Source organism: Erpetoichthys calabaricus, chromosome 3 (genome assembly GCF_900747795.2).
Source record: "Erpetoichthys calabaricus chromosome 3, fErpCal1.3, whole genome shotgun sequence".
In the NCBI taxonomy this organism is placed as follows: Eukaryota; Metazoa; Chordata; class Cladistia; order Polypteriformes; family Polypteridae; genus Erpetoichthys; species Erpetoichthys calabaricus.
This window is the reverse complement of record NC_041396.2, coordinates 27195517-27214179: the sequence shown is the minus strand read 5'-3', so window position 1 is coordinate 27214179 and position 18663 is coordinate 27195517. Positions and strand designations below refer to the sequence as shown.

Here is an 18663-nt window from a genome sequence, read left to right as displayed (position 1 = left end):
AGTTCATGAAGTGCTCCACCCATCTATTCTTCTGTTGCTCATCACCCATGATTGGTCTTCCCTCTTTGTTCCTCACAGGTTGCTCTGGTTTGCTGTACTTTCCTTCCTCCAGCTTGGTGGTGGTGTTCCGTTCTTCATGTTGCCCTCTCTTGCTGCTTGTTCTGTTTCTGTTCCCAGGTCCTCTATGTATTTTTGCTTAGCTGTCCTGGTGCTCTTCTTTGCTTGCCTCTGCTTGAGCTTTGGCCTTCTCTGCTTTTGTCTTGCTGTTGTTGATCACCATCGTCTTCACTTTCTTCTCCTTGATCTTACATAGGTTGTCCATTGAGATCCACTCCTTATGCTGGTACTTCTTAAGGCCAAGCACTTCCTGACATGTTGACCTCGCTGGTCTCCTTTATCTCTTTTCACTTATTCTGCAGGGTACTCTCCTCTTCTTCCAGCAGGTCTTGTAGGACTTGAAACTTGTCATCCAGTTTTGCTTCAGCTTGGCCACAACGAGATGGTGATCCCAAGTCACATCCGCTCCTCTCTTTACTCTCACATCCTGCATTGATCTTCTGAACTTTGCACTGATGCAGATGTGGTCAAGCTGGTTCTCAGTTATGTGATCTGGTGATACCCAAGCAGCTGCCACCGATGACAAAGTTGTTCAGCGCACACAGGTCTGCCAGCCTCTCAACATTCTCATTCATGTCCCCTAGTCCATGGCCTCCCATGATGTCTTCATACCCAGTGTTGTCTTTTCTGATCTTAGCATTGAAGTCCCCCATCAGCATCTCTCTGGGTGCTTCTCTGGTTTAGAGCTGGCCTTTGTCTGTCTCCTCACTGTCATTGGTAGGCGGGTAGTACAGTACGATGTTCATGTTGATCTTCTTGGTTTGGAAGGATGCTGTGATGATCCTTGGGCCATGGATTTCCCATCCTATAAATACTTTTTGAGCTTCATTAGACAACAACAACTCCTCCTTGGATGTAGGGGGCATTATCCATTTCATGTCGGAAGTATAATATCATCTCTCCTGAGAGTAGTCGCAGGGTGAGGTTGTAGTTTTTCATCTCCACTTCTACTTGAAAAGTCTTCCCTGTCTCATACATGATTCTCACGTTCTGTGTTCCAGTATTGGCTGCCCTGGTTGAAAGCAGAGTTGTCGGTCTTGTGACTTCCAGAGACTTCTGGCTTTCATCACATGGAGTCATAAATCTTCTTGTCGAAGACCCGTCTCTTCCCAGGGATTAGACCTGTTGATCTCTTGTTGCTGTTTTTGTAGCTAGGTTTTGTTTTAATGGGGTGGGGTAGCTAATCCCACATCCAACCCTCCTCCTTTCTCAACTGGGCTTGGAACCATCCATGGTGAAATTATTGCCTAAATCAATTACTGCTTAATTGGTTCCATTCAGCAGATTTTCTTTTTTGAATAGTCTTCAGAATATGTCTTAATTATCTCTATAGATGCTCACTGATCTGCCCAACATTAATTATTGTAAGATTTTTGTTGCATTGCCCTTCCCAGTTGACAGCTACAGAGAGTGCAGCTAGCCCTGCTGTGTCTTAATGTTCTTTACCCAGCTCACAGTATAATAATGTTTAATTAGGTGTATATTCAAAAGAATAATTTGCTGGTATTGGTAGACTACATTTTCTCATTTTTGCTTTGTGGGATTCCTCTAGGTGCTCCACTCTTCCTTGCATATTTCCAAATAAATTCTGATTATGTTAATTACGAAGTATACACTTGGCCCAGTTTATGTTGTGAGAGACGGCCGGCAGCTCAGCCCAGCCAGGACACCCCTGAAATGGAAGGAGGGGGGAAGGCAGCTACTTGTGGACACTGCCTCCCCCAAAACGTTAGATGGCAGCTCCACTGTAGTGTAGCGGTGCCCCGGATTCCCACAGGGCATCATGGGACTTGGAGTTCGGTTTCTCAGCCCTGTTGGGTGGCATGGGTGTGCCGCCAGGGGGTGCTGTGAAAGGACCTGGGGAGTCAGGCTTCCCTTATAGCCTGGAAGTACTAGGAAGTCACAAGGACGGAAGCCCCAAAGTACTTCCGGGCTGATTAGCCCTTAAACTGCCACATATTTGGGAGTTAATGCATCCCTGGACGCCAAATACTTTTTTTGTTGCATTTTTTAAGTAATTGCCACAATTCACAAAGAAAATGTGAAATTTTAATGGAACACATTTTTTTTTCATGCAAACAGCATCACAATTACTGCAACACTGATCATTTTACACACTGCCCATGAACTGTAAAAACTATTAAAAAAACTACTGGAACAATCTATTATTACATGTAATGAGGGAAACTGACGCCATTGATGAAATTCAGTAAATCACTGAGCCAACCGCACTTGAACTGGCTGCACGCAAGCACACAGAGGCCAACGCTGATGCTTGCAGGCTCGTCTAGTGCAGCGGCTGAATCCCAGGGACAGTGATGCTGCAGTTCTGCCGGGGCCGGCAGTGGTCATGAGCTGGCTGCTCAATGAATATACGGCACTGACTGATCAGCTCCAGCGTGCTGGCAAATTGCTCTGGGAAGTGACTATAACCGGTTGCGGCATTCAATGAATATACATTGCTGAATATACTTGGCCCCTGCATGCTGGCAAATTGCACTAGGAAACAACTTTAGCCAGTTGCAGCATTCAATGAATTTACATTGCCAAATATACTCGGCTCCGGCGTGCTTCCAAATTGCACTGGAAACCAACTTTAGCAAGTTGCGGCGTTCAACGAATGTACTTTGCTGAATATACTCGGCTCCTGCGTGCTGGCAAATTGCATTGGGAACCGATTATAGGCGGTTTAAGGGTTAAAGAAATTGAGATCTCCTTCTGACCCGTAAGTGCTAGAAAGTCACGTGAGCAGAAAAATAGAAGCACTTCCGTATCAAGGACTATTTAAAGGAATACTGAAGACCAAGAAGATGAGCCAGAGTTAGGAGGAGGTGAACAACGCTTGCTGGGAGGTGTGGAGGAAGAGAAAAAGGGAATTGTTTTTTTATTGTGCTTGTGATTTACTTGCCTGTGTTATTGTGGCTGTGGTGCTTGGGGAGCACTGTTTAAAGATGAAAAACATTAAAATGATCTTCTTGGTGCTTTCACCTAGTGTCCTGATTGTCTGTCTGTTAGGTTTAAAGGGGCAACAGTGCCACCTAGCATCCACAACATGCAAAAGTATTCAATCCTCTTGAAAGTCATCATAATTTTCTGCATGACAAAAGATCTGTGCACATACTGTATTTATCCATTCAGTATTTTAATGTGAACTCTTAAGCTTTAACAATGCATTTTCAAAATCCAAATAAACCATTTTCAGTAGATATTTAACTAAAGAAGAAAAAAATTGATAGTTAGTGTTTACCTAAGTATTTAAACCTCTGTGCTTTGGAAGCTCCACATTTCCACAAATGACAAATTAATTACAAATGACACAAAGGTGACAGTCATAATTAAACATTTAGGTTCTAATTGTGAGTCCTTTCTGTCTCTCTGGATATAAAAAGCCCCCTTTGTAAGGACCATCGTTTTTATTGGACAACCTCTGTGCTTTGGAAGCTCCACATTTCCACAAATGACAAATTAATTACAAATGATACAAAGGTAACAGTCATAATTAAACATTTAGGTCCTAATTGTGAGTCCTTTCTGTCTCTCTGGATATAAAAAGCCCCCTTTGTAAGGACCATCGTTTTTATTGGACAATCACTGCAAAAATGAAGACAAAGGAGCATTCTGCAGATGTGAGAAACAAACTTATTGAAATGCACAAGGCAGGAAATGGCTACAAAAAATATTGAAGAGTTTGAATGTCCCATTAAGCACTCTTGGATCCATCACCAAAAAGTGGAAGGTTTATCACAGCACCTAGACTCTCACTACTACAGGTTGTCCCTCAAAACTAAACATCAGAGCAAGATGTCGACTGCTGATAGAGGCGACTAAAAATCCAATCGTCACTCTCAGAAGTCTGCAGTGCTCTTTGGATGAAACTGGAGTGAAGGTGCAGGGGTCTACAATTTCAAGAGCTCTCCATAAAATAGGCCTCTATGGGAGGGATCAATAGAAATGTCATTCCTTAAGAAGGTCCACATAAAAGTATGTATGGCATTTGCTACAAAGCATGACAAAGAGCCAGTTAAGATGTGGGAGAAGATTTTATGGTCAGATGAGACCAAAATAGAACTTTCTGGCCAGACATCAAAGAGGTATGTGTAGCGCAAAGTTAACTCTACCCATGCCTCAAGAAACACCATACCGACAGAGAAATATGGTGGGGGCAGCATCATGCTGCCGGGATGCTTTTCATGTGCTGGGACTGGGAATCTTGCCAGAGCTGAAGGGACAATGGATGAACACAAATAGCACACAATATTGCAGGAGAACTTGTTCCTACAGCTGCGGAGAAGATTAATCTTTCAGCATAACAACGACCCTAAGCATAAGGTTAGGAGACATTAGAGTGGCTCAAAAACAAAATGGTAAATATTTTGGGATTGCTAAGTCACAACCCTATTGACAGTCCGTGGCACTATTTGAAAACTGCTGTTCAGAGGTGCCATCCCACCATCCTAGAGAGGAGAGAGAGGTTAGGAGCTCTCACTGATCACCTTAGGATCTTCAGATTAGGACCCGAGTGCAGCCATGCAATGGGTGACACCTCAGCGCCACAGTCGTTTAGATGGAATGGACCAGTGTGAGTTATTTTATGGTGGCTGGAGTGCCAATTCTGAAACCAACCCCCAAGTTTTTCCCTGCTGATTTAGAGGGCCTACTTGCAGGGCTGGATGCAGATTAATGTCATACCCAGGACGAAGCAATTGCAGGTTAAGGTCCTTGCTCAGGGGTCCAATGGAGTACAGCCACTTTGGGCGTTTACAGGATTTGAACCGGCAACCTTCCGATTACCAGTGCAAATCTCTACCTCAGAGCCACCACTCCGCCCTAGAGGATCTGTGTAAATTCTGCCAAAAAGAATGGGGAAGAATCACTCCTAGACAATGTGCAAAAGCAGGACATACTTACCCCCAAAAGAATTAAGGCTTTTATTGCCGCAAAAGGGTTCTTGACAATGTATTAATGTGTAGGGCTTGAATATGTATGAAAAACAAACTGCAGATTTTTATTTCTTCAGTTAAATATCTACAGAAAATGGTTTATTTGGACTTTGGTAATGTATTGTTACAGCATAAGAGTCCACATTAAAAATACTGAATGGATAAATATGTGTACAGATCTTTTGTCATGCAGAAAATTATGATGACTTTCAAGGGGACTGAATACTTTTGCACGCCCCATTAATTCATAAATGAATAAGTAATGGGATGGATTGCTAGCCTCAAAGACAGACAGACAGACAGACAGACAGACAGACAGATAGATAGATAGATAGATAGATAGATAGATAGATAGATAGATAGATAGATAGATAGATAGATAGATAGATAGATAGATAGATACTTTATTAATCCCAAGGGGAAATTCACATACTCCAGCAGCAGCATACTGATAAAGACAATATTAAATTAAAGAGTGATAACAATGTAGGTATACAGACAGACAATAACTTTGAATAATGTTACCGTTTACCCCACCGGGTGGTATTGAAGAGTCGCATAGTGTGGGAGAGGAACGATCTCCTCAGTCTGTCAGTGGAGCAGGACGGTGACAACAGTCTGTCGCTGAAGCTGCTCCTCTGTCTGGAGATGATACTGTTCAGTGGATTTTCCATGATTGACAGGAGCCTGCTCAGCGCCCGTCGCTCTATCACAGATGTCAAACTGTCCAGCTCCATACCTACAATAGAGCCTGCCTTACTCACCAGTTTGTCCAGGCGTGAGGCATCCTTCTTCTTTATGCTGCCTCCCCAGCACACCACCGCATAGAAGAGGGCGCTCACCACAACCTAAACAAACAAAACAAACATCCATCATTCTGAGTTCTCCCTGCCTCTGTGTGGGTTTTCCTCAAGACAGGTTTGTTAGGGTAGTGGGTATTTTTAAATGAAGGGTATGCCTGTGGATGAGCCCTGAGCTGGAATGGTGCCTATTCTGGGGTTTGTGGCTTCCTTGCATTTGATGGTGCTGGGATTAGGTCTGGCCTCCGTTTAACTCTGATCTAGATTAGATGGGCTTGAAAATGTTGTTATGTTATGAATACACTGCTATAAAATTATTATAAATGAATAATAGTGATAAACAAGAAGCATGCAAATCAGTAGAAGAAGCATGACTGCAAATGGTAGGGAGTGGTTTGAAGGATGAGCAGGCACCGCCTTTTTGACCACATGTCAGATCATACCAGAGCAAGGAGAATCAAATCTGCACAGGGGAATACAGTGGTATGTGTTAGGAAATCAGGTTATAAATCCGAAAGCATGTGAAAAGTTAAGAGCTTTAACTTCCTACAGCAGATTTCCAGTGAATAAGAAGAATCATCTTTTTTATCAATATTCATAATTGATTGGAGATTGAAAAATCAACCTTTTCTGTTTTGTAATCAACTGCCGGTATTGGGATTTACTTTTGTCATTATTAACACCTTATTTTGTTACATTCTCCAAAATTTCTGGTTAGCATGTCAGCTATGACTTTGATTCCAGTTCAATTGGTTGCAGGAAAGCAGGCACCCTGCGCCTTGTCTTTCGGTGGATCTGGGTTCATGGTTGTGTATCACTTTGGTGTTGCCCAGTGCCTACTGGATCTGGCACCAGAGCTTATTCACAAAGCTCCAAAAGTGTTTGGAGCGTCATCTGGATCGCTGGCAGCAGCTGCAGTTGTCTGTGGAATCAACATGGGTGAGTTTGTTTCTAATGGGAATTCACTGATTATAACTGCTAATTTGTGTTATTCAGAGAGTATACAAAAATAACTGATGTTTTAAAGTGTATTGTAAAATCTCCTATACTGAAAAAGGACGCTGGGATCAAGAACTGTTCAGAAATCCAGATCAAATATTATTAAAATAAAATAATCAGCAACTTACAGCAACATTTTCCTGGGTTTCAAGTCCTGGCATGATAGAAAAGGCAACACTGACACTTACAATTTTCTAATCAACTTTTCACCTCAAGCTAGCAGGAGGATGGGTGCAGCTAGTTATAATAGTATGACTTTGAATGCTGCAGTTAGAAAAAAGTAAAAACAAAAACAAAAAGGTTAACTCATACCCGACTGTCTGGCATTAGTCAGGTTAGTTCCATGTAACAAAACCGGGACTGAAAATAGTCGTGTCTTAAAAAGGATACGGCATGATGTTTAGATTGAAACAACAAAAACACAACATGGCATTCACATACCCGCTTAACTCACTTCAGAATTGCAGAGCAGGACCCTTTCCTGACAATAAGGGAGGCAATGCAAGAACCATCCTTAGACAGGGCACCAGTCTATCACAATTGGCCAATGTAGATTTTACAGCCATCCAACCATTCCTTTTACAACCCGCTATATCCTAACACAGGGTCATGGGGATCCCAGCCAACACAGGGTTCAAGGCAGGAACCAGTCCCAGGCAGGGCGCGAACCCAGTGCAGGACACACTCACACACACACCATACACACACTAGGGACAATTTAGATTCGCCAATCCACCTAAACTGCATGTTTTTGGACTGTGGGAGGAAACCGGAGCACCCAGAGGAAACCCATGCAGACACAGGGAGAACATGCAAACTCCACGCAGGGAGGACCCGGGAAGTGAACTCAGGTCTTCTTACTGCGAGGCAGCAGTGCTACCACTGCTTCACCATGCCGCCCTAGACTTTACAGTTAACTTAAAATTTTCATATGGGTGGAAAATCTGAGTCACTACAGAAAAACAGAAATTTGAAGAATATGTATACGGTTTACATAGAAAATAACTGGATTTAAACCCAGGATGCTGATTTGTGAGACAGCTACTGTAACTACTGCACCAAATGTCCTCACAGATGGCACAGTGGTAGTGCTGCTGCTTTGCAGTAAGGAGACTGTGGAGATTGTGGGTTTGCTTCCTCGTTCCTCCCTGTGTGGATATCGCTTTGAGTACTGAGAAAAGCGCTATATAAATGTAATTAATTATTATTATTAAATGGTAATGTAAAATAATTTGTGTTATTACATTTGCAAATATATGGACATTTTTTCTGGAGACACCTTGTGCTCTAATAAATAACATATTGTTGAGCATGCAGCATACAGTGCATTTTTCTTGCAAATGCTAAACATTCCACACAGTACTGAAGCTCTTGGTTGCTGTTCTCTGTGTTTTCAGAAGATATCTGTGCTGAAATTATGGCAACAGCAAGTGAAATCAGACAGCATATTCTGGGTCCTTTAAACCCCTCTTTCAGCCTTTTCAGAGCCTTGGAGATCTCACTCCGCCGAAACCTTCCAGAAAGTGCTCATCAGCTTGCCAGTGGACGACTGTTCATTTCAGTGACTAGGCTGGACAATCGAGAGAATCGCCTGTTGTCTAAATTTTCAACCAAGGAAGAACTTGTTCAGGTACATATAGTGTGACAATTCAGTTGTAATAATACTGTATATTGTGCAAAAAAAAAAAAAAAAAAAAAAAAATATATATATATATATATATACTAGCCATCCTCCGCTGCTTTGCCAGTGTATTAGTGAAACAGGACAGTGAGGAGGGCCCCGCTTAGCTCTCTACTTCTGATGTCACTCTTGCCCCTCCCCTTGGCCTGAAGCCTCTGTCTCTGATTAGTGCGATAGTATCGCTCCTGCAAGTGAACTATGATTCTTAGCGCAATGAGAGAAGTCGCAAAATCAACCGGAATGTTCAAGCAAATTTTAGGAAAAAAAAGATCTAAATCCGTTAAGTAGTTCTCTCGTTTGCTAACTAAGCGGAGTTAAGGTTACGCCCCGAGGAGGCAGTCGTGTGAGTGAGGAGGGCCCCGCCCCCCTCCCAGCAGTCCAATGAGTCTCTCCCGGAATCACGCTAATAAGTCGGTACCACAACCGAACTATGATACTTAGCACAATGAGAAAGTTGCAAAATCAACTATAAGAAAAAAACTATAAGAAATTTCGCACTTGGACCACAAATTTTTTAAAACTGTTTCTTAGCGAGCACCTATGGGCCAAGGGTAACCTACATTCCAAATCTCAAGTCCCAAGTCCTCATGGTTCGGGAGATTTCGTGATGAGTGAGTCAGTGGTATTTAGCTTATATATATTGTGAAAGATTGAGGTCTCCGTGACCACTTGAACCCTCTGATCAGACGTCAGACACCAGATAAAAGTCCAATATGACTTTACTTTATCAATAAACAGTGCACAAAGCATCCTACACTCCCCAATACTCATATAAATAAATCAATAATCAATCAATAAACCAATCCTCCTCTCCCAGACGCATTGCCACCCTTCCACCCAGCTCAGCTCGACGTCTGGAATTTCCCATAATCCTTTTACATTCCCTGACCCGGAAGTGTTTTCCATCCTACAGTCCATGTGATTTCTTATCACTTCCGGGTCAGATAAAAAGTCCTTCTCTTCAACCTGGAAACACGTCGTTCCCTCTGGTCATATGATTATGACGTGCTTCCGGGTTATAGGGCACGTATAAGTCCTTGAGTCTCCCTGCAGCGTCCTCTGGTGGGCCCCACGGTGTCCACCAGGGTTGGGAATAAAAACTCCATTGTCCATAAGTCTCTGCTGGTCTTCGGGGCACTTCCATGCTACAGGGAGGGCTCCATCTAGCGGCCTGGGGGTATTGGCCGGGATGAACAGCCGGCCATATCCCACAATATCTATATATATATAGATATATATATATATAATGAAGTAAATTAAGAAGGTAATACTAGCCATGCATTAAACTCAGGACCCAAGTGCAGTATAGCAAACTCTAATCACTGAGGTGCAATCTAGAATATAAAAGTGTTTACTGTTACATATTTTTTTTCTTAAAATCATTAATGCAGTTCAGGTCTGTGGAACCACAGTCTATTCCCATAGCATCAATCACAAGGCTGGAACCAATATATTGCTGAGCACACTTACTTACTTAACCTCACTCACTCACTCACTCACTCACTCACTCACTCACTCACTCACTCACTCACTCACTCAGAGCCGATTTATAGTCACCATTTAGCCAAAAACACATCCTTAGGATCAAAATTGGAGTAACTGGAAAGAAACCCACACAGACATGGGAAGAATGTCTTGAAAACCATTAAGAAGAAACTGGATGAGCTACTGGGACAGCTTAATCATTAGTTAAACAAATGAGCCTGATGGACTGAATAGTATCCTATTTGTCCGATTTATTTTGTTCTTATGTATTTTGTGTGTCTTATACAGAATATGCTTGTGAGTAAAAGAATTAAAAGGCTTAAAAGTAATATCAAGAGAGAAGCATTAGAAGCACTGACTTATGGTTCATTTTAAACTATTAGAATTCTTATAGTTTCTACTTTCTTTCCATCTGCAAGGCTAGTTTGTACTTACGTTCCAAACCTGTTTATCAGACAAACTAGTGTTATGTTTACTTATATTGAAGGTTACAAAAGACTACTTAGCATACATACAGCCTTGCCTCTAGTTTTTTCTACTCTTATTTAATACTTTAATAATAATAAGAATACATTTTATTTATTCGTAGGCGCCTTTCTAAACACTCAAGGACACCGAACAATAGATAAAACACACATTATATCCATCCATCCATTTTCCAACCCGCTATATTCCTAACTACAGGGTCACAGGGGTCTGCTGGAGCCAATCCCAGCCAACACAGAGCACAAGGCAGGAACCAATCCCGGGCAGGGTGCCAACCCACCGCAGGACACACACAAACACACCCACACACCAAGCACACACTAGGGCCAATTTAGAATCGCCAATCCACCTAACCTGCATGTCTTTGGACTGTGGGAGGAAACCGGAGCGCCCGGAGGAAACCCACGCAGACACGGGGAGAACATGCAAACTCCGCTCAGGGAGGAACCAGAAAGCGAACCCAGGTCCCCAGATCTCCCAACTGCGAGGCAGCAGCGCTACCCACTGCGCCACCGTGCCGCCCACACACATTATAAACAAAACTAAAAATACAAAATTTAAAATCAGACAGAGCAATTGTAGTCAAAGAGAAAAAGAAGTCTTAAAAGAGAAGAGTTTTAAGTTTAGATTTAAAAAGTAAGAATGAATCAATGTTTCTAAGCTCGAAAGATGAGTTCCAGAGCTGGGGAGCAGAGCGGCAGTAAGACAGACGAAGGGGATAGTCAAGTGGATGGAGGAAGAGGATCTAAGGGTGCGGAAGGGAATGGCAACATGGAGGAGGTTGGACAGATATTGGAGGGGCAAGGTTGTGGATAGCCTTAAAAGTTAACCGAAGAATTTTGAATTCAATGCGGAAGTTAACTGGAAGCCAGTGAAGCTGCTGCAAGACGGGAGTGATATGGTGAATAGAGGGGTTCTAGTAATAATGCGGGCAGCTGAATTCTGGACCAGTTGAAGCTTATAAAGAGATTTGAGAGAAAGACCAAAGAAAAGAGAATTGCAATACTCCAGACAAGGCTATGAACAAGGATAGCAGTGGTGTGGGGAGTGAGGGAGGGGCAAAAATGATTAATATTACGCAGGTGGAAATATACAGACCAGGAGTACTATCAAGGATGACACCCAGACTCTTAACCTGTGGAGTAGGGGAAACAGAGGAATTATCAATAACAAATGAAAAATGATCAGTTTTGGATACTGTTGATTTTGTACCAATGAGGAGAACCTCAGTTTTGTCACTATTTAATTTAAGAACATTTGAAGAAAACCAATCAAAAAGCGAGGAAGGGGAAAGGCAAAAGTAGGTTTGCTAGTGAGGTAGAGCTGGGTGTCATCAGCATAACAGTGGAAGCTAATTTTACATTTATGAAAGATATTGCTGAGGGGAAGGAGGTAAATAATGAAAAGGAGGGGTCCCAGGACGGAGCCCTGGGGCACACCTGAAGTAACAGCGGTGGGTTGGGATGTAAAAGTTTTAAGCTGAACGAACTGAGTGCGGCCTAAGAGATAGGATCTAAACCAATCTAGTGGAGTGTGGGTAATGCCAAAATTCTACTTTGTGACAACTGCTTTCATCATGGCACACCTTTGGCTTTTGGTGCTCTCCACACATTTTACTGATGTTTAGTTTTGTTTAATAATCAGTTTATCAATCTGCTGATACACTTCTGTTTATTCTACAACACTACACACACTGACCAGACCTGGGTCTCATTTATAAAACTTTCTATGAATTTGAACGTAAAAAAATGTTTACTCCAAAAACAGGAACACGTCTATGCCAAAAAAAAGTAACAAATCAGATGTATAAAACCTGCACTATGCACATTTATACACAATTTATCTTTATAAATCACAATCATCTTGTTAATGTGCATATATGAATGCACCTCACACCCTGCTTGGTTTCCACCCTGAAATAACCATATATGAATTATGCTAATGAACCTCATACATATGCAGACATGATGCTGCAGACCTTCATTAGCTGGCAGAGGAGCCTCCAACCTGATGTACAGAAATAATGCCACATGCATTTGAGGAGTCCTATAGTGCACTCACAACTGAGCATGCAAGAGCATGCATGGCATTATGGCATCTGTCCTATTCATACTGGAGGTCAGGAAAAGGCATAAGGCACCAGAATCTGGGCAGGTAGCTACTTTCACCTGACACTTGTAATGTACACTCCATATGAAACACTGATGATTCAGTCAGTTACCTTACCAACAAGTCATTCATCACATACAGCACAATCAGCACCTGCCAAAGCTACTTTGCCTCAAAATAAATGAACCAGAGGTTGACCCATGTCATTGAATCATGGTATTTGCCAGCCTTATCTTGGCATAACAGTAGACCTGTACATTAAAGGAATGTCACTACTTATGGTTAACAAAAGCAGTTTCATTCTCACTAGATGCACTTATTCAATAATAGTGTGGTCAACTGCTCCAATAACATTGGACAATGAAGCCAAATGATTATTTTATGTTGGCAGAAACACATTACATTTTATATATGTACATCCACACAAAATGGAAACACAATTTAGTGCCTTGTCAGTGGGTGTATGGATTCCAGCACATTGGGCATGATAGAGCTGAAGCTAGGCTGAGATATACCTGACCTGTATGCCAGTTCCTTGAGAACTGCAACAGGTAACCTATATAAACTAAGGAAAAAAACAAAAAGTTCTTCAGTGCAACACGGAGCATTGGGCCCGCTTAAGAGGGAACTAAAGTAGTCAGTACATCATATATTTATCACTTTTGAGACTTAATGTTTGTCACGTCAACACACATTACAATAACAGGCCCAGATCACCTAAACCCTTGAAATAAGTTGGTACAGAAAATACTGTACACTACTTGGGTAAGAGAGTATGGGTTTCTGTAATGAACTTGAGATTTCAGTTCCTACCATGCCTTTGAATAAGCGGATTCATACAATGGATGGAAGAATGAGTAAGATTTTCTGTCTGTGCAAGTATGCTCTGAGATGGACTGTAGCCGCAATTCCAAATGGTTTCTGCCTTCTGCACAATGCTGCTGGGAATGGCCTTTGCTCCCTGAAATCCTGTAATGGGAAAGTTCTAAAATAGGATGAATGGACAAACCCATTTTTTAATATGAAGCCAGATTTGATATAGAATTTATAAATGGTTATGGAAATACACTTGTTATTATTGATCATTTGTTCTCCTTGATTTAATCAATGGTTTGGCACAGTGGTAGCACTACTGCTTCACAATAAGGAGATCAAGTTTAACATCGCATTCCAGGGGCTGCCTGTGTGCAGTTTGCATGTTCTTTCTGCATTTACACGGGTTTCAACTTGAGGCTCCATTTTCCCTAAATTGGACCCTGTGTTGTTGATCCTGTGATGGATTAGCACCCTCTCAAAGGGCTTTCCCTGCCTTGCACCCAAAATTGCTGGGTTAGGTTCCAGCTGGCTCGAGACCCTGCCCTGAATAAGTGGGTTAGGAAAATGGATGAATGGATAGATTTCTCAATTTCAGCTGTCCTGTTATTTTCAAATGTGTTAGGGTTTCATAAACAAAACTAAGCTTATATTACATACTACAAACTAAATATATATAATATACTGCTCAAAAAATGAAAGGAACACTTTTTAATTACAGTATAGTATCAAGTCAATTAAACTTGTGAGGTATTGATCTGGTCAGTTAAGTAGCAGAAGGGCTTGTTAATCAGTTTCAGCTGCTTTGGTGTTAATGAAATTAAACAACAGGTGCACTAGAGGGGCAACAATGAGACAACCCCCAAAACAGGAATGGTTTAACAGGTGTTGGCCACTGACATTTTTCCCTACTCATTTTGCATTTGGCTATGGACAGTGTCACTACTGGTACCATGAGGCGATACCTGGACCCTACAGAGGCTGCAAAGGTAGTCCAACTTCTCAAGAATGGCACATCAATACGTGCCATTGCCAGAAAGTTTGCTGTGTCTCCAAGCACAGTCTCAAAGGCATGGAGGAGTTTCGAGGAGACTAGCAGTTACTCTAGGAGAGCTGGACAGGGCCATAGAAGGTTCTTAATCCATCAGCAGGACTGACCAGTATCTGCTCCTTTGGGTAAGGAGGAACAGGATGAGCACTGCCAGAGCCTACAAAATGACCTCCAGCAGGCCACTGGTGTGAATGTCTCTGACCAAATAAACAGAAACAGACTTCAAGATGGTGGCCTAAGGGCTCGACATCCTCTAGTGGGCCCTGTGCTCACTGCCTGGCACCGCGGAGCTCGATTGGCATTTGCCATAGAATACCAGAATTGGCAGGTCCACCACTGGTGCCCTGTGCTTTTTACAGATGAGAGTAGGATCACCCTGAGCACATGTGACAGACGTGAAAGGGTCTGGAGAAGCCATGGAGAATGTTATGCTGCCTGTAATATCATTCAGCATGACCGGTTTGGTGGCGAGTCAGTGATGGTCTGGGGAGACATATCCATGGAGGGACGCACAGACTTCGACAGGCTAGACAACGGTACCTTGACTGCCATTAGATATTGGGATGAAACCCTTGGACCCATTGTCAGACCCTATGCTGGTGCAGTGGCTCCTGGGTTACTCCTGGTGCATGACAATGCCCAGCCTCATGTGGCGAGAGTATGCAGGCAGTTCCTGGAGGATGAAGGAATTGATACCATTGACTGGCCCCCACACTTGCCTGACCTCAATCCAATAGAACACCTCTGGGTGTGACATTATGTTTGGGTCCATCCGACGATGCCATATTACACCTCAGACTGTCCAGGAGCTCGGTGATGCCCTGGTCCAGATCTGGGAGGAGATCCCCCAGGACACCATCCGTCATCTCATTCTTTAATTTTTTGAGCAGTTTATATTTATTATATATACACGAGGGGGTACCCAAAAATAACCAGAATCTGTACCTGGCGCGCAATCTAGACTAGGAGTAGCATATTTACAGTAATTTGTGGAAGTCTGCCAAATGGCATTGTTCTGTATTGTTTGTTTCACGTTGGTTTTTCTTGGTGCTTATGAAACGTGTTCTTTGACTTTTGTGATGGGTGATCATAAAGAACAGCAAGTCTTTCGTTAAATTTTGTTTTCTCTTAGGGAAAACAGCTGCTGAAACTGTAGTGATACTAGAAACTGCTTTAAAAGAGGAAGCTTTAAGTAAAACACAGGTCTACGAGTGGTTTTCATGTTTCAAACAAGTGGAAATGTCACTTGAGAACCAACCAAGATCTGGCCGACCTTCCACAAATTAGGAATGACGAAAATCTTGAAAAAGTTCACAATGCAATTTAAGAAGATCGTCGTTGGACTATTGAAGAGATTTCTGAATTGACTTGTGTGTCTTGGAATTCTTGCCACCTTCCCTACTCGGCTGATCTTGCTCCGTGCAACATTTTCTTGTTCCCGCATGTCAAAAAGAACTCAAAGGAAAGTGTTTTTGTACCGTGGAGGAAGTCAAAGAAATATCGCTGCAGGCATTGGACAACGTTTCTCTTCTGCAATTCCAAAAATGTTTCCACCAGTGGGAAAACAGTTGGGACAAATACATTCATTCACATGGAGAGTACTTTTAAGGAGACTAAAGCTTCAGTAAGTCAAAATTATTAAAACAATTTTTTTTTCAATTTGGGTTATTTTGGGTACTCCCTCGTGTATATGTATATACTAGGGGGCTTTGCCCCCTGCCAGCGGCCGCTTCTCCAAAACACCTCTTAAACGGTGATACAATGAGAAACAAATGCAGTGGAACCTCGGTTCATGAACGTCTTTGTACACGTACAAATTGGGTTATGACCAAAAAGTTCGCCAAACTTTTGCATCTGTACACGACCACACACTCAGTATACGAACAAGCCAGTTTCCCTTTCGGTTTGTGCGCACTGATGATTTCAGCACGTGTTCAGTCCCTCCCTGGGCATTCCCTGTGCAGCGAGAGAGAGAGAGAGAAAGAGACACAGACATGTGAGAGAGAGACATACACACACGCGCGTGAGAGAGAGAGGGCTGGCCGCATAAGGCCGAGAAGGCAGTTAAAGAATGCACCGGGCTTGTTTTTAAAGAGACTGATTCGAGCATTGTTTTAACCTCGTTGTATTTAATGAAGACTTTTTTCTATTGGATTTTAACCTCCACTTCACTTCTGTTTTACAGCTATCGGTTAGTAGCGATTAGTAGCGGTTGTTGCAATGTTACTTTTCTTGGTTGTTTATTAAATTATGGATTTTTCAAATGTTCATTTTTTTCCCTGTGCTTAAAACTCATTAAAAAAAGTATTTTTAGCGAGCGGTTCGTAGCGCTATAGCGCAAACTCTTGCAATGTTAGTTTTCTCTGTTATTCAATGTTTTTACATTTAGTTTACTATTACGCTGTGCATTCTATGGTATAATTAACTATATTTGTGCTTAAAAATCTGGAACAGATTAATTGTATTTACATACAATCCTATGGAGGAAATTACTTCGGGTCACAACCAAATCGGGTTACAACCAGAGTTTTGGAACGAATGACAGTTGTGACCCGAGGTTCCACTGTACATTTTTTTAACTCCTCTTTGCTCAAGCAGCTGGTGGTGTGTTTCTGCGGCTGTCATGCATGATCTGTAATTCGCTCACCCTCACCCTCCTAGGGGCCAGCGGTAGGCGCCGTTGTGAAGAGGGCGGCTGAGCACACCCTAAGGAGACCCGGCCGCTCCTCTGAACCCCCTCTTAAACGGTGATACAGAGGGAAACAAGTAACAGGTGTTATTTTCACTTCTTCTTTGCTCAAGAAGCTGTTGGCTTGCTGCTGCATGCCGCGTAATCTGCATTTTGTGCGGCGCTTCAAACGTTTAAAAGTCTGTACAGCACCTGAATATTCAATGTCTTTTCGCTGTTCTTTTATTTCCTCAAATAATAATTTCCATTTGTTTGCGCTAATGTGATCTTTACTATCATTTTTTGAGACTTTCGAATTTTCCTACTTCCATTATCTCTAACCTGCTCTGCATGTGTATTACGGGACTTGCATCTGAAGGTTGTAAGTATGACGTTCAAAAGATCACATCTCGTCCCCAGTTTTTATTTATAATATTATATATATATATATATATATATATATATATATATATATATATATATATATATATATACACGAGGGGGGACCCAAAAATAACCGGAATTTTGTTGTTGTTAGGTTGGTACTTGTAGTACGTGGTTGGGCCGCTACGGCGATCTTGTTACACTCCTCACAAGTCAGTCTGCCAAGTGCCATCAGTCTGGAAGGTTGTGCTTGTGTTCAGTGAATTTTTTTGTAAAAGTAGTTTTATGCAAGCATCGTTTTTTTACGATGGCCGATTATCGTGAGCAACACGCGGCAGTGAAACACTCCATCTCACACTGCTCTCAGCATTCGCCAATTTTTGGCAAGAAACGGTATGACAACCCTGAGCCGCCCACCCTACTCACCGGATTAAGCTCCGTGTGATTTCTTTTTGTTCCCTCGGATGAAAAAAGACTTGAAAGGAAGGCGTTTTGCTGACGTCGAAGAGGTAAAACAAGAAACGACCAGAGCATTAATGGGCATTACCTCAGACGAATTTAAAAAATGTTTCGAATAATGGAACAAACAGTTAGATAAGTGTATTTCCGCCAATGGAGAGTACTTTGAAGGAGACTAATTATAGTTTGTACAGAAAATTAAATTAAACACGTTTTAAAAATATTTCTGGTTATTTTTGGGTCCCCCCTCGTGTATATATATATATATATATATATATATATATATATATATATATATATATATATATATATATATATATATATACATATATTTATACACATTACTGGTCAAAAGTTTTACAATACCTCAGTTTTCTTCAAATATCATCAGCTAAAATGCAACGAATGACCTGAAATGGTGACAACTGCCAGAGGTTTAAATTCAAAGTTTAGGTTAGCAAAAACCTAAAAAAAGGAAATATCAGACTATTACAAATGGACCTTCTTCAGGGGACAACTAGCAGATTACAACCTAAAGATCCTCTACAGCAATTAAAGTAAATTAAGCCTTGCAAACTCTCCTACACAAGCAAAATGGAACCAACTTGTCCCAACTTCTGATTCCCTCTGCTTCTTAAAGCAGGTTGAACAGACTGTGTTACTACATGTTC

At 41.9% G+C, this 18663-nt stretch overlaps 1 protein-coding gene across 1 annotated transcript in view; it reads left to right on the top strand.

The window, feature by feature from the left end:
* The first annotated feature begins 6384 nt into the window (after positions 1-6384).
* LOC114647844 (omega-hydroxyceramide transacylase-like) overlaps positions 6385-18663 on the top strand; it is a 51718-nt gene continuing 39439 nt past the window's right edge. The window contains exons 1-2 of the mRNA XM_028796502.2: positions 6385-6796; positions 8254-8486. Coding sequence (XP_028652335.2) covers positions 6577-6796; positions 8254-8486 — 453 coding nt within the window. The 5' untranslated portion in view covers positions 6385-6576. The remainder of the gene's footprint in view (positions 6797-8253; positions 8487-18663) is intronic.